At 39.9% G+C, this 22155-nt stretch overlaps 2 protein-coding genes across 3 annotated transcripts in view; one reads left to right on the forward strand and one right to left on the reverse strand.

Moving 5' to 3' along the window:
• uxs1 (UDP-glucuronate decarboxylase 1) overlaps positions 1-11145 on the forward strand; it is a 35318-nt gene extending 24173 nt beyond the window's left edge. The window contains exons 10-15 of one of the 2 annotated variants that reach the window (XM_085373989.1): positions 4013-4132; positions 4588-4631; positions 7403-7463; positions 7568-7625; positions 9157-9260; positions 10286-11144. In XM_085373989.1, the coding sequence (XP_085230115.1) occupies positions 4013-4132; positions 4588-4631; positions 7403-7463; positions 7568-7625; positions 9157-9260; positions 10286-10417 (519 nt within the window). In that variant the 3' untranslated portion in view covers positions 10418-11144. Of the gene's footprint in view, positions 1-4012; positions 4133-4587; positions 4632-7402; positions 7464-7567; positions 7626-9156; positions 9261-10285 lie in introns of both variants that reach the window. The other variant, XM_085373990.1, reaches the window with a different exon arrangement.
• Positions 11085-16038, reverse strand: ecrg4a (ECRG4 augurin precursor a). The gene is made up of 4 exons (XM_085373991.1): positions 15899-16038; positions 12747-12788; positions 12452-12621; positions 11085-11683 (listed from the first exon to the last, which is right to left on the reverse strand). Exons 1-4 carry the CDS (start codon positions 15966-15968, stop codon positions 11534-11536), a joined length of 432 nt encoding a protein of 143 aa, XP_085230117.1. The 5' UTR covers positions 15969-16038; the 3' UTR covers positions 11085-11533.
• Positions 16039-22155: the final 6117 nt, after the last annotated feature.

The raw sequence follows: 22155 nt of genomic DNA on the forward strand, positions 1-22155 counted from the left end.
CATGTCTTGCTATGAGGCTGTTTTTAAGGCGATAGCTTCCCATCAGGCATGTCGACCTTTTGTTGAGACTTGTGTTTTATGATGAAAAATTCAGCAAAGGTCTTCATGATTTCAGTTATGTTAAGACGGATTGGTATTGACTTGATTGACAACAGCCTTTGATGATCAGATATGATTGACTTCTCTTGCCTTTCCTTCAGGCAGGTGTTATTTATTTATCTGCCTCGTCACCCGCGCCCCCCTCAGAGCCTCATTATTTTTTTTTCGCACTTACTGAGAGAATTCTTGGAAACGGCTGGCTTTCAGAATCAAATGTCAGCTGTTTATGCTGCGGGACGAGAATATCGCACATAACATCTATTGCCCGGTCATGTAATCAAAACTCATTAACATTTAAAAAGTGATGAATGTGGGTTATGCAGCAGATGAAAAGGCATGTCTTACCTGCCTGTCGCCATAAAGAAATATTAAAGGGTGCGTGTGTACAAAAATTACAGAACAGTTTTTTCCAATCAAGTTATTTGATTGGACAATATGAAATTATGCTTAAAATGTCTCTTTACTTGGTTGTTATATTAATGATCATATGCATAACTGTGTTACATTGTAATACCTGTGAGGAGAAAAAGAAGCTAAAGTGTCATCACAGATTTTCAACAGCAGGGAGTACACGGAAGTCAATATTTGGTGTGACCACATTTATTCTTTAACACACTCTCTTAGGCAGATTTTCTGATAATTTCTTTAAGTAGTCTTCAGGAATAGTTCGAATGTTCTAGAAGAATAGTTTTTTTTAAGGACATTCAACACTCTTTTTTGGATGTTGGCTGGCTTTGGTTCAGTTCTCTGGCTTTGGTTCAGTTCTCTGCCAAAATGATCCCACACTACTTCAGTAATGTTGGAGTCTGGGTTCTGGGGAGGTCAGACTATGATTGTGCTCCACTGGCTGATTTTTCTATCCAACTATGTTTTTACTCCAGCAGCAGGGTGTTTGGGATCGTTGTGATGCTTAAAAAAACAACCCCAGCCAATCAGAAGCTTTCCAGATGATATTGGATTAAAATCCAAACTTTCCTGCGTTCATACTTCCATCAGGTGTGATAAAAACTTAAACTCCACTGGATGAATTGCAGAATGACAGAGTCTCCACCATGTTAGATACTCACTGTTGGAAGTCTAAGGAAGTGTCACTGTTGTACCTCGCTCCTCACGACCTCTGGTACATATTGACAGTGATTTGAATAAAAACCTAAAAATCTGGATTTGTCACAGAAACACAGATTTTTAGTCCAGTTCTTGTGTAATCTCAGCATTTTCTCTCAGTTATCCTTGGTGTCTTTACAGCTTTACAGATTAACTGAAGGGACAGATGCAAATTTTTCCCCAGTTTATTAGGACATGAATTTCTTTTAATCCATTGCAGCTATATTTGGGGCGTGTCACTTCTTCTTTTGTCCTCAATTTGTCCAGTTTCATCAAATTTTTAAGGGCACACTGCACACCATGTTGAGATAAGTTTTCAGCTAATAGTTCTTTAGGAAACACCTTGTGTGGTTTAGGCAACATGCTGTTAGTAACAAAGTGGCTAAACATACAATTTGATTTTTTTCTTTGCTGAGTACTCTGTTGTGTATAGACAACACTGCTTCATGCCTTGGTTAAGGGTTAACAGACGAAATTCCTCTGAAAATGGTCAGGTGCAAGAACTGGACTGAAATTGAGTGAAAAAGCAGCCAGTGTCCAAAGAAAAACTTTGCAAAACCTCAAGACCAATTAAAAAAAAAAAAAGAAACAAAACTCTGACTTCCTGGAAGCAAAATATAAAGAAATGAGGTGTGACTCAAGACTTTTGCACAGTACTGTATACTACTGTACAGCCTGTAGTGGAGCACAACTTCCTGTTTCTTCATTAGTATCTGAAATCATGCTGAAAAGTTGGAGACTGTTAGAAATGATGGAGTGCAATATGTCCTCCTCCCCAATATTATCAGATTTATGCTTCAACATATGAAAGTGAATAAAATTATTCAGCTGGAGCTTCACTTGAAATATTTTTGAAGGTAGAAACCTGCCAGTTTTGAGTGACTGGCTAAGCAGTGTGTACAACCTGTAGAAAATGTTCAGCATGAAATATGAATGAAACATGAGGAGTGGGGGATTAAAAGGTTCTGGAAATGGACCTTTTAAACATGGAAAACTGTGCCGAATTTAGATTTGGCGGGTTTCCTGTTTAGCATCATGTTGTCATGCACCTCAGGCTCTTTTCAGTGCGTCTGATTTTTTTTTTTTTTTTTTAAATATTTTTTATGTTCACTCTAAAAATGTAGCTATGTCCCCTGAAGCTGGGTCTCCTGTGGTGTGTAAAAATGGCAATCCCTTAATCAAATTTTCTTTTTTCATGAAGTGGGCAAATTTGCATGGAGTCTCATCTGGATCAGTCCAGGTTGAGAGAGAAAATTATGTTGGTGTGCCGAAAATAGTCTCCAGGCTCACTGGCACTCAGCACAGTTCTGTGAATTTTCTTACTCTGACACCTCAGGGGGCCAAACAAAACTCTGCATTAACAGCTTGACACTGGGCTTGAACCGCCTTTAGGTTTGAACACTCTGACCTTTTCAAGTGTCTTTGATTTAGCTTGGAGATCCAGCTCTTAACACCAGTCATGATCCATTACTAAATGTAGGTCAGTTTGAAACCCAAGTTGATGTTTTCTTTCATCTGCAGAGATTAGGCAAATTAAAATCAGGTGTTTTTCATTTTTATAGGCCCCATTCCCAGAACTTTTTGATCACACTCTTTTATTTATATAGAAGAGGGTGATTATATAGATGTATATGTATATAGTTGTAGCTTACATGCATACCAATGCTTACATTAAGACTTTTGTGTTCACTGGTTAAGTGATCTTTCAATATTTGCAGTTATGCAGTCACAGTGTGTCTAAGACCGCATTAGCTTAATGCTAATTTGCAGGTTTTTCAACGTCAGAGTTTAGAGGTTCCAGGTATTTTGTCTGAACTTGTCAGTCTTCTTCGTCTGTACACTGGAGTCATTTTTCACTCTGTTTAATGGTGGAACAGCCTCATCCTGGCACTAATGATTTATCCTACGGGGCAAGTATTCAGTGTTTCATCTGCAATTCGGCACGTATTGGTACATATTTATAAATCTCTAATTATTATGTTTTTAGAATTGCATCCTGTGCTTTGATTCATATTTATTTATTCATATTTATTTTTTTCTTCTTTTTATCCAAGAAGTTATATTATGGGTGGTGTTCCTAAAGGTATCCCACAGGTAATGTAGCTGCAAGTAATTTAAATTTAGTCAGTCTGGCTCATGATCAGAACATAGAATCACAGATATCCAGGGCTACCGTTTCTTAAAAATGGCATATTCCTGAGAGTCCTGTCAACTCTGTTCATGGTTCTTATTTATTGTCTATTGTCGTAAGTGTACTAATTTCCTCTTAGACTGTTTTCACCAACATCTTCGGTGAGGTGCATGGACTGAGAGTAGTGGAGGAAAAGTAACCCTGCTGAGTGTGTAGAAGTTTACCATTATTTACGGGACGGGGTTACATGAGCACACACGCACAGCCCTTTCGAGACCTCTTCATCATGTTGTCCTCATTGTGTCCTTGATCCTCACCACACTGAATATATTTGCAGGATGTGCCTGTTGAATTTCATGTTCCACATTTTCAAGAGAGCAATTTCCATAATTTTCATGTTTTTATTCATATTACACGACCAAAGACGATTCCACGTAGCATCTGAAGTAGTTTGTGGTGGTGCATGAGAGTGACTTAAGAAGGTCCATGGATTTAAAATAAGGAAGAACTTTCTCACTCTGGGATCAAGCAGAGTATCTATCCTCTACTTGGCCTCGATTATTTACTGATTTTTGACAAGTGGAGGTGATTATGTATGTGAGGATTGAGTATTGAGATCCTTAAAAAGTATTCAGACACCTCAGAGTTAACAAGTTCTCGGTTCTCCTTTGCTTACAGGAGGGTGTAGAGGTGAGAGTGGCAAGAATCTTCAACACGTTCGGCTCCCGTATGCACATGAACGACGGACGGGTTGTCAGTAACTTCATCCTTCAGGCTCTTCAAGGAGAACCTCTCACTGTATGCATTTTAAGTTTTTTACTTGCTCGGCTTTCACCTCATTTGTATGTGCTGCAAGTATCGAGGCACATCGGGATCATTTTAAAGCACATTGGATTAGTCCCACATGGAAGATGGTTTAATATTCATATTACATATAATTTTCTTTAACTGAAAATTAAAGGATGGGGTTTTATTATTTCAAATCTAGATCCTGACCTATTTAACATAATTTCTTTGACATCGTAAAAGTGGTTTAAAAGCATTACATTGAAACCAAATATGGATGCAGTAGAGAGAAATGTAAGGAATGGGAGCAGGGGAATAACATGCATCCAGAGGTCCAAAGGGGACTCTGCTTCTGAGGGTATTTACACAGGGTAACACATGCTAACCTTGGCCTTGACTTTGACATTTTACAATGTCAGCTTGCTCATCACTCAAGGATAGCCTGTTTATTTTATTTCTTCTTCTAGGTTTACGGTACCGGCTCCCAGACAAGAGCCTTTCAGTATGTAAGGTAAGTTTACTAAATTAAACCCATTATATTCATCCCTGAAATGCACAATTTTTCTCATCGATCTCCATTGTCTCATTATCTTAAACAACTCTTAAGCCACACCCCCTTTTATTTTTATTTTGCTTCCAAAGAGCCAAACTTTCCTTCCATTTTTTGAAGTAATCTTGAGCAATAGCTCTCAAGGCTTTCTGAAGATCATACAAAGTTTTTTTTTTTAGACATTTGTTGCTTTTTCACTCGTTTTCAGTCCAGTTCTTGTATTTTCAGCTTTATTTAGTAAGACGCTCAGCACTGACCTATGAATCAATCATGTATAACAAGGCACCTGATTCAAAGGATGATCCTGTGTCTTAGCAGAAAAATAATTTTAAATTGCATATTGAAGCACTTTGTTATGGTCACATAATTTGCATTTCTTTAGTTGAGTCTACGAAAAATAATAATAAAGATAACATAGTTTGACATTCATAAAATAGTATTTTTACAAGAGCTTTTAGCTGAAAACTTATTCAGTTTCCTCAAATATATTACGAATACACTGCTTGTCGAAATATGTCAAGTGGCAGGCCTAAAGTAAACTATCTACAACAAACGAACAGTATCTGAAAGTCAAGTTTTTAAGAGACCAGAAAAAGTCTAGCAGAGGCCTGACACACGATCGTTGCCACTGTAAATCTTGTGTATGTTTGGAAGAGGTCAACAGTGAGTGTGTACAGCCATCTGTAAAACACAGTGGAGACTCATTTCAGCCAGTGGTGTTTGAAGTCTGAGAAGTACAGTCAGATTTTGAGACACCATTCATACCACCTAAAAAGCTGCTGATTGGCAACACCTTCATTTTTCAGCATGACTCGAAACACACTGATAATGCAGTAAAAGCATTTTCAGACGAAAACCCCGTTTTCAAATCTCGCCAGGGTAGCCCAAGGCTGTCAGTCGTGGATTAGCCTCCCCAAAGATCCAACCTCGACATTATTGAAGCGGAGAACAGAGCAAAAGGCAGCCAACATTCAAAGAAGAGCTTTGAATGTCCTTGAAGCTGCCTGGAGAACTATTCCTGAAGACTACATAAAGAAATTAAAGAAAGCCATCAAAGAGAGTTTAGACTATGTTAAATTAATTAGTTAATACCAAATATTATGACTTGTTAGTAATGTAAAAACCCTGTTTTGTTTTTTTTGTTTTTTTACCTTATCTACTCTATTTCCATTTATATTTGGTTATTCTTTACTGAACATTTCTTTATAAATGAAATGAGGTGTGGCTCAAGACTTTTGCACAGTATTGTGTGTCACCTGTTTCAAATACTATAACAAAAAAATACTAATAATGACAAATAACTTTTAATATGAAATATTAAGCAGTCTCTGTACACACACATATGCCAATGTAAACCAGAGTGAGGCTTTTGTTCATGGTGGCATTAAACTGTATGAAAGATATGTTTGTGGGTAGAGTTTTACACTTTTGTAGATTTTAATATAAAGTAAAGAAGCGTGGTGTAAGTTCAAAGAGTATTTACTGGTTTCATTTCGTCAGACTGAGCAACAGGGATCAGAAGCACAGAGCATTTGAAGCTCTCGTATCTGATCGTAGCATTTACCTGATGCCCTGTATGACTTTCGTGTTGTGTAAACAGTCTTTGGGTAGCTTTTCTTGAAGTTGACCCTCCAGAAAAAAATGTATTTCATAACTAACACCTAAAGCTAATCAGATCTAAACTTTCACACCAAGCAATTAAAGATGCACACTGGAGAATTTCATGATTTCAGTTCTAAAATGTTTTATTAAAAGTTTTTACAGAATTTACAAACAGCATTCATTCATGCATTCAATTTTGCATTGAAGTTTCTTTGTGAGTGATCAAAAGGAAAACAAATAGTTGGATTTCTAAGTGAAAGTAAATCCTTGGAAATTAACAGCAAATGTACCATAAAGTGTTTATGTAAACGGTAACTGTGTCAATAAATAAAGTAATATGATGAGAAAAGGAATGAACTCAAGTTTTAGATTTTTCAAAGGAAGAAACATTGGGTGAAAAGCCGTAATAAATATGGTTGAAGTTATAAAGAAAATTTGCAGAATTATTTATAAATAATGTAATAAATAATGAACAATTTGGGGAGCAGCACTAAAAGATTCATTGGTGTGAAGAAGTTCACATCAAGTTTCTGCCGGCGCAGGTCTAGGACTCCTCTTTGGCTGTTGGTATGAATTGTGCCTCAGTTCGGGAAGTGGACAAATAAACTTTGTGTATCTCGTTAGAATAAGTTGAGATCTGGGGTGAGGTTCAAACATGCTGCTTTGTCTATTTCATCGTAGATTTTCTTAACTGCTTATCCAGCTCAGCTGTTTAAGAGGCAGGGTACATCCTGAATACGGCCATCACACAGCTGCTCCATCAGAGTTAATTAAATATAACATATTATTAAATGTAATAGAAACAAAAATCACAATTAAGTTCCCTTAACTGTCCCTGTGTTTATTTTTGATATCAGATTGTTAACCTGCTAAATTCTAAATTAACTTTTCCAGAGTTGGACAGTCTTATCTCAGTGTGCACGTGTGTGTGTGTGTGTGTGTGTGTGTGTGTGTGTGTGTGTGTGTGTTAGGGAGAGTGAGAGTGAAACAAGTGTCAGTCAGGGTATGCTGATACACTTGCATAGATGCCACGTGGAGTATACACGGTGTTCTGATTAAAGAAATCTGTGCATGTTCATAAAGTGTCCTTCATATTAAAAATAGAGCGTGCTCCTGTCTGTGTTTTCCAGTGATCTGGTGAATGGCCTTGTCTTGCTGATGAACAGCAACATCAGCAGTCCAGTCAATCTGGTGAGTTCATAATATGTGGCAGCGTTTCATAAATTGAAAGGCAAATTGATTCTGTGTGTCTGACACTTGCTGACTCTGATGTAATGGATTAATTTGTTTTTCAGGGAAACCCAGAAGAGCACACTATATTGGAGTTTGCTCGCCTCATTAAAAGTCTTGTTGGTAAGTCTTGTGCGGCCTGTACCAGCTCATGCCTCGTCATCGTTTTATCCTGGTGGTATAAGGTCGCCCTCACAGGGAGGAAGTCGGCAGGACATTTAAAAGCAGGATCACTTTCTTGTTTGGAGCAAATCACAGCTAACCATAAATGCAACCAAAATAGCGTCAGCTGCAATGGGGATGTCAGCGGGCCTCAGCATGAAGTATGCTAATGAGAACATGCCTGAGGCAGAGAACCATGAAAGATTGCTCGGTCATAACCAGAATCCAAGAATGTGATAAGTTGATGGATGTAAGGTGTATTCCAGTGGATTGGTGACAGGTGAAGGTTCACAAGCTTTAAATGGGCTGCAAAAAGTGACCTCATGTGACAAAATAACCAAAAGAAGTGACAATATGTCAGATGATACAGTGTTGTGTATATCATGTGTTGATCAGTGTTACTCAGTGTTCATCTGGACGTAGCGTTTTTCAGTGGGAGAAACATTCAGTGTTACTTATTTGTGGTAGTAGAGGCTCCAGTCTGCAGAGCAGTTCTAAGACAACGATAAGTCATGAGAGTTATACCTGCTGGTTTCTTTTCTTTTTTTAAACGTGTGTATACGTGCAAGGAAGGTTTGTTTAAAAGTGTGTCTTGGGAAGTCTGGCAGCATCTTATGCCCACAGAGTGTATGATAAAAGATGAACCTTTGGGGTCTGAATAGTGAGGTGGAAGTGCCCTAAACCTGCACTCTTTCCTGTGACCAACAGGGGGCATTTCCTTTGTTGGCACCAAAAAAATCTATCTATATGTTGAAAATAGATATATTAAAAAAATGTGAAAAGGAGTGTTGATGTCTGCTTTATTACCTCAGTAAACTGTTTATGGATTTTAAATTAAATTTTGTAAATTGTGGTGCCCAGCAGAGTGAAAAAGACGGTTGTGTTATCGAGTTCTCACATAGGAGGAGGGATGACTCCTTAAGTACACACTTTAAATTTAAATCCTGCACTGCAGAAACACCAAGAAGGAGGTGTTTCATTGTTTTGCAGTGGTAAACAAATAAGTCTAGAAGTTTCATTTTAGTTTTTTGATGATATTGGAAAAGTGTAAACTCAGTTGCAGCCACCAAATCTCTGAGTGATGGAAAAACAGACCACAGTGTGAAATGTTTGTCATCATGTGAAACACACTCTGTATTGAATGAATAGTTGTGATTGGTCCAGCACTATCAAAACCAGGCGTAACCTCGGGGGTGTCAAGGGTTATTTAAGGTGGAATTTCTTTTTTTGTCTTTGTGGTCTCTGCAAAGAGATGCATGTTTGTTTGTTTGGTTGGTATGTTTTACTGGTATAGTGTCTTACATTACCAGTCACTATAGTGTGACATCATATTGCAGTCTCTGACTTACTTTCATAGTAAACAGCCAGGGCCAAACCTGGCACTGAATGTAGTTCCCTAAAAGTAAAACAGTCCCTTCAGTTGGCTCTGTGAAGAATAATAACATCCTCCTCCCTGCTGTCCTTTAAAACACTACCATGTACACACACGCAGTGAGCCGAAGCCAGATCCAGTTTCTTCCTGAGGCCCAGGATGACCCACAGAGGAGAAGACCCGACATCCGCAAAGCCAAGATGATGCTTGGCTGGGAACCGGTGGTACGTGTGACGCACGCCGAGATTATTCTGAGATATTTGTAGTGCACACATGCTGTCTTCCACCATCAGTATACTTGATGTCCTGAAGTTTTTAATAGTGACTGAGCTGAGTGTTAAAAATGTTACATAATTTAAAGTTTATTTACACATGAGACTGTTATACATAGACTTGCGATTAAGTGTAAAAGAAACTCTTTGCAGTCCTGTGAAAACAAAGTACTGTGTCGATAGGAATTAGCAGGGTAAATACCAGCTGGATGCTGCTAATCTTTATAAAAGCAGAAGTTTGGGGAGTTATGCCACGGGGAAAAAATCAGTGATGAGCTTAGCCAAGCAGCTATTCCTCCCATCAGTTTGGCACATTTCAGACTCTAGAGTTAACAGGTCTCAGTTAGCATGTTCAGTTCAATTCAGTTTTATTTATATATCGCCAAAACACAACAACAGCTACCTCCAGGTGTTTGATATTGTAAGGTAAAGACCCACAATAATACATAAAAATCAGAGAAAACCCCCTATGAGCACATACCTAGGTAACAATGGGAAGGAAAAACTCTTTAACGGGAAGAAACCTCCAGCAGAATTGGGCTCAGGGAGAGGCGGCCATCTGTCGCAACCGGTTGGGGGTGAAGGGAGGGAATATTAAAGTTAAAGGCAGCACAGTTTGAAACAGGAAAAAAAGAGCTTATAGATGATAGCTACATTCAATATCATCCAGTATCAATCTCACTGTTACCTCTTTAACCTCCTGAGGGAAAAATAAATGAATTCATCCAAAACATCAAAGACCAGTCACACCGTGACTTCATAATATTTACAATTATTCCTATGAATTCAACACCTTAACTCGGAAAGAGAAGTGCAGGCTGTGAATATATATGACAGGGGGCTGTATTAGCCGGACTGTCAGTGATGTGAGATGCTAAATGATCGGTTAAGGGAAGGTATTCGACTCCGAGGTGTCGAATACCTCCTGTTCCTCCTGGTAGTATGTCAGCGTTTGATGTGTTGTCTTGTGTTGACAGGTGCCCCTGGAGGAAGGCTTAAACAAAACAATTCAGTACTTCAGCAGAGAGCTGGAGCACCAGGCTAACAACCAGTACATCCCCAAACCTAAAGCTGCCCGCATGAAGAAAGGAAGACCCAGACACAACTGAGCCTTACTGTTCCACCTCAACACAAAGATCTTAAGACTCCTTAAAGTGCAGCTTTGTGAAATACACTGCTGATTGCTGCACTCTGGGAAATGGAGTCTTTTTTTTTTTTTGACAAGCAGAGACATCCTACTCTTAAAACGTATTTTACAGACTGTTGGCCTGCACTGGACCTACGATTTTAGTGTCAGTAAGGCCGCCTTACTGCAGCTTGTGTGACAGACGAGCCAGAATCAGAGGCAACAAACTGAAGGCAAGAAACTTGCCTCAATCTACTTTCTTTTGTGAATTTATGCTTTTGCTATTTAAATCGCCGACATGAGAATTCTGCAAACAGCTTGCACTGTGCATCTGTGCTTTGTGTTTACTTTGTGTTTTGTCTGTAGAAACAAGCTATCTGAATTTGGTTTTTTTCACTGGATGTTTTGTCCTTCGATCAGTGGCGTGCCGGCACCCTGTTGGCTGTCCATGCAGCGCACCGCAGGGCTGGGATAAACCTAGAAAGACTGTTACAGATTTGCTTTTCACAACATCTTCCGTGTTTGTTGATTAATTATTTCGGGTGAAGATGCTATTTTAATAAAATATTTCCAATACTTTGCGTTTGATGTTGATGGTTAAAGACACTCACCTACTGTTGAGTCAGATTTAAGAAAAAAAACATGGCAGAGCCAAAGAAGTACAGAGCTACGTCTTTATTTACAGGTAAAGGCAGAGAGGAAACCAGCTGTAGTTGTCGGGCAGGTGGATGTCTATGAATAAAAATTATTTTAGAATTAGTATGTAGAAAGAGAGAAAATTATCATGAGAAATATATAAAGAAGGGGGTCAAAGGATGATTTTCAAGGGGCTACACTACACAAAAGACAGAATACCTGTGAAGTACTTGAACAGGTGTGAGACTAAAGAGATAGAAGGCGACTAACTGAAAGATCCAAAACCTTTGGTGCTTGTATTCTCAATGCAGTGAGTGCATAAATCTGCTCATAATGCAAATGATTCCTTTTAGTACACCTAATTTAAAGTTGGAGTGAGGGTATGTCTCCTGGGAATGAATGCTGCTTAATGTACCACACTCTGATGGGACTGATATGCACCCAGATGTGTGCGTGTCTGTGGTTAATAGTAGTCGTAGTTAACATTAGCGCCGTGTCTGTAAGAAGAAGGATCTTGCGGGGCAATGGGAGCGTTTTCATCATAGTGGTGCTGACGGCCGGGGTCGTTGGCACGCGCGTGGTCCCTCCAGTACGCCATGTCGGCCTCCAGCCTCTGGTGAGACAAAAACACCACGGATGTCACTTGTTAATAAACTCAATAGAAGTCTGAAGCCAGCAGACGCACAGGGTGCTGATAAGATGACCACCAAGACTGCCAGCAGGCATAGCTGTGGCAAACAGACCTGCATGAAAGGCAAACGCTGAAAAGGCCGATGCTATGACAGCTTTGGCCTTTTAAAGGAAGCAACAGCAAATGGCATTAGCACAAGGTGTCAACATGGCGCTGTTGGAGAAATACTGCTGTAGCGGGGTGAAACACATGCTGTCAGCTGTCAGAAATGGCAGCGGGGAGCTACTTTGTGCACTCGGCTCTCCTTTTTCTGCGTTCCCTTCGCTCCTTAGGGTCCCCGGTGAGTTCTACACGAGAGCCGCTGACCTGGAAGAAAGCTGAATCTGGCGCTGTAAGTGGGTTTCTGCTTGTGCGTGAGAGAGAGGAAATTCATGTTGTCGCGTGTTCAGCCCTGCACCTGTACTTATCTGTTCATGATTTGGCCTTTTGAGGAATGTTTCAAGCATCGTTCAGCCATCAGACCAGTGTTTAACCGAAAATGTTTGTCTTAAAAACAAATGAGATGAATGAAAGGTCTCAACTTTTTGTACTCTCTGTGTATGTGTTTGTGTTACTCTCATACAGTTATTTTTAAGTGTTCCTCTTGGTTTTACTCGCCTAATCCGACATTACTGAATAGTTGTAATGGTATTTTACTATAACATAAAGTTAGTCTTAAAGTTGACCTCTCTCAGAAGAAACATAACTCACCTGCTCATCATATCCCATGTACATAAACTGCATGATCCACTGCTGTACGTCCGGTCTGCTGCGATCCCAAAGGTTCCTCTTGGTTCTGCTCAGTTTTGCCAGGAACTCTTTGGCTTTGGAAGAAGGAACTGCAACTGAGGACCGTGATGCTGCAGTACCAGTTCCTGCCACTGGATGGAGGCACAACAGGGGGTGGGGGGTAAGAAAGGCATGGTATTTTGAAAAATACTTAATGTTGTTGAGTTTTCTATCAGCCGCACAAAGACAATGTTAGGTACGTGTTTAAGGATGTTACCATCTCGCTTCAAGATCTTGTGTAAGTGGCCGTCGCTGGATACTGTAAAGGAGAGTCAACAGAGACATAATGAGCTGCAGTACAAATGCTTTTCTTCGTGGCAGGTATGTTAGACTGGTGATAAATAATAAAAACAACTAACTCAGATATAATTAATCTTTAAAACAGCCACACATTTTAACCAGTCAGCTTAAGGTGTCTGTTTCTTTCTGATGCCATCTTCACAAAATTATAAATACTATTCATTTATACACACTCACTGGATGATTTGTTAGCTACACCAAACTTTGCCTTCATAACAGCCTTCATTCTTAATGACACAGATTCAAAAACATTCCTAATTTTTTGACATGACCGAATGACACAGTTGCTGCAAATTTGCCAGCTACATAGCCATGATCCCGCTCCACCACATCCCAAAGATTCTCTATTAAATTGAGATCTGGTGAGTGTAGAGACCATTTGAGTGCAGTGAACTCAAACATACAGAAGAGCATGGTTATTTTAAGTGGTTACTTGTTGCTGTTGCTTTCCTAGCAGCTTGAAGCAGTCTGGCCATTCTCTGGCTGCTGACCTCAACGAGACATTTTCATGCAGAGAACTGCTGGTAACTAGATAATGTATCTTTTCTTTGTTCATTCTCTGTAAATCGTACAGATGCCGATCAGCAGTAACACTTAGACCAGACTATCAGTCACTAACAACTGCTCTGCATTCAAAGTCACTCACATCACTTTCTTCCTCATTGTGATGCACAGTTTGAACTTCAGCAGATCGTCTTGACCGCATCTACTTGTCTAAATATACTGAGTTGCTGCAATGTGATTGGCTGATTAGATATTTGAGTTAGCAAGCAGTTGAACATGCGTGCCTGACAAAGTGGCTGGTGAGCATCTGTCCGCATTTCTTTATGTTGTTTGCAGTGCAGCAGTTTTTCTGGTTGGCATCAGTAGTTTTACACCCTTCACTTGTGCTTACTCAGCCGGCAAGTTGCCAAAGAAGGCAGCTTCTGGCAAATTTGCATGTAAATAAATGTGCTGCGGTCACTTCCTAGATCTCTTCTGGCACACTGTTGACCCAATGTTTGGAGCACTCGTGTCCAAGAGTTCACCAAACCAATCTAGTCAGATGACGTTTTACTGCACTGTATTGAGCCCCGTGCATTTGGGTGATGTTTCTGTAACTTAGTCTTTTGTTTGTTTCGGAACATTTAAACAGAAAACTGAGCTCAACACCGGAAGATGCACAGAAATACAGCCGTACAGGCATTTCAGTGGCATAATTCGAGATAAAGTTGGAGAGAAGTAGATTTATTCAGAATGTTCTCAGTACTGCAGCAGCTTGGCCTTCATAATGTACTATTAGTCATTATTAGTCATTATTTCCACAGCTCTGCAGTGGTGTAATTATTCTTTTCTCTAACCATCATCATTAGAAATGTGTCCACTTCCTGACATCTTTAATAGTGCATCAATCTGCTGACGTTCAAGGTCCCTAGATGATTTATCCTACTGGCTCATTTACTGACCTACTCTGTAGTTCCAGCAACTAATCAAATGATCAAAATCCAGCTTTGGTTGTTTGAGTACCTACAAGAGTCCTGACAGCAACTTCATCCTTGGTTTAACCTTTTTGCCTTGCAGATGTTATCATGCTAACATGATAAACTGTGATTCATTCTCAGAGAGGAATGGGCAAACTGCTTCAACTTGGTAGGAATATAATGGTAACTAAAATAACCAATTACAACAAAGGCATGACTGAGAGCGTCTCTGAATGCTGTTGAACCTTGAAGCAGATGGTGTACAGCAGTAAAAGCTTACTTCAAATACCACTCCTGTCAGCTAAGAACAGGAAACTGAGGCTACAGTTTGTACAGGCTCATCAAGACTAGACAGTGGAAGACTGAAAAAATGTTTCCTGGTCTCACGAGTCTCTATTTCTGCTGTGACACTGGGGTGGTCTGATTAAAATATGCCTTGCTGACAATGTCCATGTGTGTGACCACAGTTTACCATCTTATGATGGCTATGGAATAACACACAAATCATCTCGAACTGGTTTCTTGAACATGGCAATGAGTTCACTGTACTCAAATGACCTCCACAGTCACCAGACCTTAATCCAACAGAGCACCTTTGGGGTGTGCCGGAACAGGCGATTCCTGTCATGGATGCACACCTGACAAATCTGCAGCAACCGTGTGATCTGTGAATGAAGTGTATTTTAGCATGAAAAAATTAGCATTGCACTGTACCTAGCAACCTCACAGAGCTGCTTGCATGAGCCTCTGTAAGCAAAGCTATCTGTTGAATACGTTGATCAGTTTTTAAAAGTCTGATTGTGTGATACCAGGGCATGGTGGCTGTACAGCAGGATGCTAAAACCCATCAGTCCTAAAACTATGCGTGATGCATGTCCGGAAACATCGTTTGCTGTAGAAACCACATGGTTTGCAGGCTGGTGCTTCAGACCATGAAGTTTGAGGAAAACCATAAATAAGCAGAAGCACATTCCCTTTTTTTCAGAATGACTTTAATAGTGTTTTCCTCAGCTATTTACCTTCACATTACTGTTTCATATCATAGTTAGGGCCATTTAAGTGTTGGATATCTTGTTAGATCACTGCGTATTAGTTAACTTTGTCTTATTCTTCAGACTTAAACAAACTTTAATTTTAAAAAAGATCCTTTTCAGATTCAAAGATGCAGGGATTGTTTCACTCTTGTTTTATTTAAAGAAAAGCTCTTTATGAGGCATGTGTTTGTAGGCTTTTCAACAGAAGATTATTGAAGCAGATGTGAAGCACATGTGAGTTTGCTCAGATGGATTTTTCATTTAAAGTGACTTTAAATCCTGTCTATGTGGAACCTTCTTACAAAATAGAATGAACTGAAAACAAAGACGACTTTGCAGGTTTCTAAAATGCATTTCAGAAGGGATCAATTGCACTTTAAGTTTGTGGAATATAGTAAAATGATCCTTTTTTTCTTAACAAATGTAAAGAAATGCATCTTTTTAACTAGTGCCAGTGCAGTTAAAAAGAAAAAAAAGCAGCTGCAGAAATAAGACCTAATGGTATTGGAAACACTCGAGTCAGTAAAAGATGTAAACTTAGAAGAAGCCAAAGAAAAACAAAAGATTTTGCTTACCTCTAAGAGCTAATAATGTCAGCAGTACAGCCAACCCCATTACCCTCAAATAGAAATGCTGGGATGCCATGTTGTACCCACTCACTCTTTCCAGATCTCCTTAAAGGCAGCAACTGTGCAAAAGCATTTGCACAACCATAAGAATGGGCGGAAACCCCGACTTTCCAAGTGGAAACTGGCCTGTGGAATGGTTTCGCCTCCTTGCCTTCAGAAACACGACTGCACCTGGGAGGGTTTTTTTCTCCCCCTTAAGTGAATTTTCATGTGTGTACCAGATACTTTTCCATCTCCAGCTCAGTGTGTGAGCAGCGGGGTTTGTGGGAATGCAGTTTGTCATGTGGGTTTATTCTGTGGAAAAAAACATTCCAGATTTTGAGCCTTTGCAAAGTGAAGTTGGTTAACTTCAGCTGCACCGATATGTTTTTATTTAACAAGAAATGTTGCTACACTTTCTAAAGGGATTCAAACTGTGCAGCTTTAAATCTTTCTGCATTTTTAATGCATATTTCTAGCAGCAATTTCCCTTCAAAAATGCACTAAAATACCTGAGCAGGAACCCAGAAAGTGGAGAGAGCTGCTTGAGTTTTATTTCGGCAACAAGTCTGTGACCAGCAGTGAGAATCTCTTTGCTCTTGTGTAAACCTTCTAATCTTTTGCAACTACCTGAAGGACAGAGTGACGCTGTGAGTCTCAAGAATGTATAAAAAGCAACATTCAAGTGAAGAGAAGGTGAAATGACTGAGTGGCTGCAGCTTGAATTATCTTCCCTCTTCCATATTTTAAATTCACCAGCTGAAAGTGGAGACTTTCAATACAGCCACATTACATCTAATCAGTTTACACATATACTGGCACCTTTCAGCCAAGCGGTATCTTACTCTATAAAACCTTTTTGATGTGAAACATATTTGCATGTTAATGAATTCTATTTAATTCTACAGGGAGTGCAGAATTATTAGGCAAATGAGTATTTTGTCCACATCATCCTCTTCATGCATGTTGTCTTACTCCAAGCTGTATAGGCTCGAAAGCCTACTACCAATGAAGCATATTAGGTGATGTGCATCTCTGTAATGAGAAGGGGTGTGGTCTAATGACATCAACACCCTATATCAGGTGTGCATAATTATTAGGCAACGTCCTTTCCTTTGGCAAAATGGGTCAAAAGAAGGACTTGACAGGCTCAGAAAAGTCAAAAATAGTGAGATATCTTGCAGAGGGATGCAGCAGTCTCAAAATTGCAAAGCTTCTGAAGCGTGATCATCGAACAATCAAGCGTTTCATTCAAAATAGTCAACAGGGTCGCAAGAAGCGTGTGGAAAAACCAAGGCGCAAAATAACTGCCCATGAAGTGAGAAAAGTCAAGCGTGCAGCTGCCAAGATGCCACTTGCCACCAGTTTGGCCATATTTCAGAGCTGCAACATCACTGGAGTGCCCAAAAGCACAAGGTGTGCAATACTCAGAGACATGGCCAAGGTAAGAACGGCTGAAAGACGACCACCACTGAACAAGACACACAAGCTGAAACGTCAAGACTGGGCCAAGAAATATCTCAAGACTGGTTTTTCTAAGGTTTTATGGACTGATGAAATGAGAGTGAGTCTTGATGGGCCAGATGGATGGGCCCGTGGCTGGATTGGTAAAGGGCAGAGAGCTCCAGTCCGACTCAGACGCCAGCAAGGTGGAGGTGGAGTACTGGTTTGGGCTGGTATCATCAAAGATGAGCTTGTGGGGCCTTTTCGGGTTGAGGATGGAGTCAAGCTCAACTCCCAGTCCTACTGCCAGTTTCTGGAAGACACCTTCTTCAAGCAGTGGTACAGGAAGAAGTCTGCATCCTTCAAGAAAAACATGATTTTCATGCAGGACAATGCTCCATCACACGCGTCCAAGTACTCCACAGTGTGGCTGGCAAGAAAGGGTATAAAAGAAGAAAAACTAATGACATGGCCTCCTTGTTCACCTGATCTGAACCCCATTGAGAACCTGTGGTCCATCATCAAATGTGAGATTTACAAGGAGGGAAAACAGTACACCTCTCTGAACAGTGTCTGGGAGGCTGTGGTTGCTGCTGCACACAATGTTGATGGTGAACAGATCAAAACACTGACAGAATCCATGGATGGCAGGCTTTTGAGTGTCCTTGCAAAGAAAGGTGGCTATATTGGTCGCTGATTTGTTTTTGTTTTGTTTTGAATGTCAGAAATGTATATTTGTGAATGTGGAGATGTTATATTGGTGTCACTGGTAAAAATCAATAATTGAAATGGGTATATATTTGTTTTTTGTTAAGTTGCCTAATAATTATGCACAGTAATAGTCACCTGCACACACAGATATCCCCCTAAAATAGCTAAAACTAAAAACAAACTAAAAACTACTTCCAAAAACATTCAGCTTTGATATTAATGAGTTTTTTGGGTTCATTGAGAACATGGTATACAGAAGTCTGAGTACAGAAGCCCCGCTCACCTGTTATTCAAAACTTCAGATTGAAAAAAGTAGCCAATCAGGAGACTGTTACCTAAAGCTAAAGTTGGCTGTGCCAAGCCTCAGTATAAGGCAAATATGATGGATTTGTAGTCTGGATCCCGCAAAGCTTCTCTGTAAAGTCCAAGAATAAAAATATGGAGTCTTTAAAAACCTTCAGCTGCTGGAGTCACTGTTGTTATTCGCCTACCTCAGGGGCTTTAGTTCATCTGTTGTTGTGTGAATTACCTGGAGTGGTTGTAATACAGGTTTTCTAGCTTTTGTGTTTGTTTGTCACGCGGCTGACTGAACATGCACATTACTGTTTCTGCTGCTGCCTCCGTGCTCCACACAGCAGATTTACAGTTGTGGTCAGATGCTTGTGTCAACTCATCACTGGCATGAAAGTCATGGTAGTTTGGGGGCTTTTAATTACTTCTTTGAACGGTTCATTTTCCAGGGTGGAATGATTGTACAGCAGACATCTTTAATGACTTTAAGAAATAAGAACTGAGTGAGCATGTTATGTGGTATAATTTTCTAACTGAACACAGGGTCAAGGCTTGTGTATATGTGAGCTCAAATCTTTTAATAAATGGTGCTGAGGGTTCTCCAGGTCCAAGGCCTATTAACTTTTTGTTTGTGGTCATGACTGACTACAACTGGTAGTTTGTCTTTGCCAGCATAAAAAGGACTCATTGATCAAAACTCGAAAAACAGGAAAGTCTGAAGAACTCAGTGCAAATGTAAGAAGGAGAATTTTAGATTTACACAAGGGAGCGTGTGAATTATAGAAAATCCAAAACTTATGCACCAAATTCTTTTTTCTTTCTAGTCCTTGGAAAAAGCTTGAAAACAGCTCACAGACATCATTTAAAGTCTAAAATTGCCATGACATCCATGACCATGAGTGCATGTAAACTGTGTATTGTAAGGATGTGCAGCCCAGAAAACTGCATGTATGAAAGTAAAATGACGTCAAAGCTTGTTTGCAGTGGGAGGTGACCTGCCAGCCTGTTCACAGAGGTCTGCATTCATACTGCTGGTCTGCAGTAACCCTGAATGGCAGCACAGTGTGCAGCTAATGATTAACACTTATTTACTAATAGAAGCCGGTGATAGTCATCACAGCAGTTAGAATAAGTGTTTACAATGGAGCAGTTCATCTCCTATGCATTCAAGCTTTCACGTGTAAGGAGAAGAGTGTGATTAATAGAAATTAAAAAGTCTCAGATAAGTAACTCGTGGCAGTTGTCACTGTGTTTGTCACCAGAATGAAAACAAACAAACACTTTTAGAAGACTCATTTAGAAATTCAAATTTGACTTGGCTTCGGTTTGTCATATAATGAACGTGTGTGGGACTGTGTTTGGTTTGGAACAACAAACAGCCTTCGCGTCTCTCAAGGGTAGAGCTGGAATGCAGGAAACCAGAAGCTGGCTGATGACTGTGCAGCTTTCGCCGTGAGGTTTGAAAAGAACGGATAAGACTCGAGTAAACAAAAGACAGAAAGAGGCGAGATACGGAAGGTCAAAAAATTATTAAAACGGAGGAAAAGCGTGAGTATGAATATGTTCAGAAAGGGTTTTTTGTATTTTCTTCACTCAAGCTCTTACAGAAATGGCTTTATAAAACAAGCACTGCTGCAGCTGTGTGCTCTTCAGACACAGACACAATTCAGCTCCTTGCTGATCAGACCAACAAAAAAAAAAAAAAAAAAAGAGCAAGAAGTTGTTCCTTCTGATCTCGACCGGCCGGGTGAATAGCTGGACGCTGTGAACCTCAGTGAAAGAGAAATGCCTCCACTCTCAATTGAGGCTTGTCTATAGAAATGATTGCACAGGAGTCTGTCTTAATCACTTCATGCACCGAGTCCTTGGGCAGGAAGGAAAACAAAACCAAATAAAGATGCTTGTGAAGTTCTTTCTGTACCTGAGCTTCAAAATAGTTTTGTCTGAAAGCACCTCGTCTCTGAGAACAATGTGAAACAGTTACAGTTTTAAACTCTGCACATAAAATGTTCACAGTAAAGGCAGTAAGACTGTGAGATATGAAGGTCTGAGAAGGAGAGAATCCTGCAGAAAATGTTTACATAGTTGTTGCACAGACTGTCCTGTAATTATGAAAGTGTTTTGTGTGAACTGCAGATTTATTAATCGTGCAATCTGTCATTTAATTGTTAATTTGTTAGTTAATTACAATAGGAAAAGCTCTAAAACCTATGAAAATGCACAAAATGCACAAAAAATGTAAATCTATGCACTCCCTCACAAGTCCAGTGGGCCGGATTCGACTTGATTCAGGCCCTTGGGCCTTATGTTTGAAACCTATTTTAGAGCCTTTGTGTTATATTTTGCTCTGTGGACCACTGTAACTCTGACACACTGGAACAAGGGAGGAAAAACAGAAAAGTGGAAAAAGATGAAGGGCTGAAATTATGTTTCTGACAGAATGAAGAACTTCACAGCCACGAAACCTTCATCTGGCATCTGTTTGATCCTGCCCAGTTAAAGAACAGCAAAGGTTTGGGATATGACTGGCACAGGGACTCCAATTCAGACACAAAGCTTTCAAAAAAAACTTGACACAAAACTTGCATTTGCTCACAGAACCTTGAAATGAGCATCTCTGCATCAGAGCATAACTGGGAAAAGATAAAGTCAAAGAGGTAATCCTCTCATACTGTATATGCCAAAGTGCCTGCTGGTAGTTCAGGAAATTAGGAGCAGGAGCATCATAAGATCTGAAAAATACACTGAACTTTGGACTGAAACACAATTTCCTCTTGTCGGTCCTTCACTCTTGCCCTCCGCACTTGTCTTTGCTCCCTCCTCACCCCTTCTCACACTTGATTTGACAGTCTGTGTGTTATGACCCGAGGCTGACACAGACATCCAAAATGTCTCTGAAAGGTAACACAAACCGGTCACTGGAAAAAAAAAAAAAAAAGAGGTGCCAAAGTAAATATCAGACTAAACTGAAAGGCCCTTTTATACAAAACACACCTTATTTCAGAGAACGCTTTCCCTTTCTTTGACCCTCTGAAAGTGCTATAATGCTTTTCCTTATTTTTTAATTTTATATATACATTCGTAAGATTCTCTCTCTCTCTCTAGATACAACCTCAGATCAACCACAAAGCGTGCCATATTACATCACATCACTATTTATCTAAAAAAAAAACAACAAAGCTAAAATGAAGATCTGCTGTTGAAAAAAATAAGTAAACCCTTCCTATTTCCATGGGAATTATGAGTGGTAAATATCAGCCAGGTGCTGCCTGTCAAATGCGCTTGATTCATGTACCATCAGTGAGCGTGAGTGCCTCTGTAAAAGCAGAGGTTCTGGCAGTTTGTTGGTTGTGAGCCTTCAGGTGTGCATGAACACAACACCAAAGAGGAAAAACGTGAGCAATGATCTTAAAGAAGAGAAGAGAGAGCGACGTGTCAGACTCTACAGGTCTCAGCTAGAGTGAAGTTCAGACGGTGCGATTAGAAACAGATTGAACAAGTATGGCAAATGCAGCCACCTGCTGAATTTGGTACCACAGCGGTGGTTACTGTGGTGATTGTTACATGTTTTGCAGGCACAGGACCTGGGCACCTTGCAGTCATTGACTCAACCATGAAACAGGAGCAAATCTACAAAAGAATGGCAGAAAAAGAAAAGGATCAACATGTTTCAATGGCCAAGCCAAAGCACAGACCTCTACATGACTGATGTGCTGCGGTAGGACTTAGCAGAGCTGTGGATAAATGAATGCCTGCAAACCTCAATGAACCTTTTAAAG

Source organism: Diplotaxodon limnothrissa, linkage group LG16 (genome assembly GCF_057381915.1).
Source record: "Diplotaxodon limnothrissa isolate DT_005_m linkage group LG16, D_limnothrissa_male_GT1.1, whole genome shotgun sequence".
NCBI classification, from domain to species: Eukaryota; Metazoa; Chordata; class Actinopteri; order Cichliformes; family Cichlidae; genus Diplotaxodon; species Diplotaxodon limnothrissa.

Bases quoted from the DNA above. Each gene is read 5' to 3' on its own strand.
- ecrg4a (XM_085373991.1), bottom strand. From the start codon at position 15,968: ATGGCATCCCAGCATTTCTATTTGAGGGTAATGGGGTTGGCTGTACTG. The intron at 12,622-12,746 runs GTAACATCCTTA...GCCTCCATCCAG, and splicing joins CAAGATCTTGAAGCGAGATG to TGGCAGGAACTGGTACTGCA. The intron at 11,684-12,451 runs GTGAGTTATGTT...TTGTCTCACCAG, and splicing joins ACATGGGATATGATGAGCAG to AGGCTGGAGGCCGACATGGC.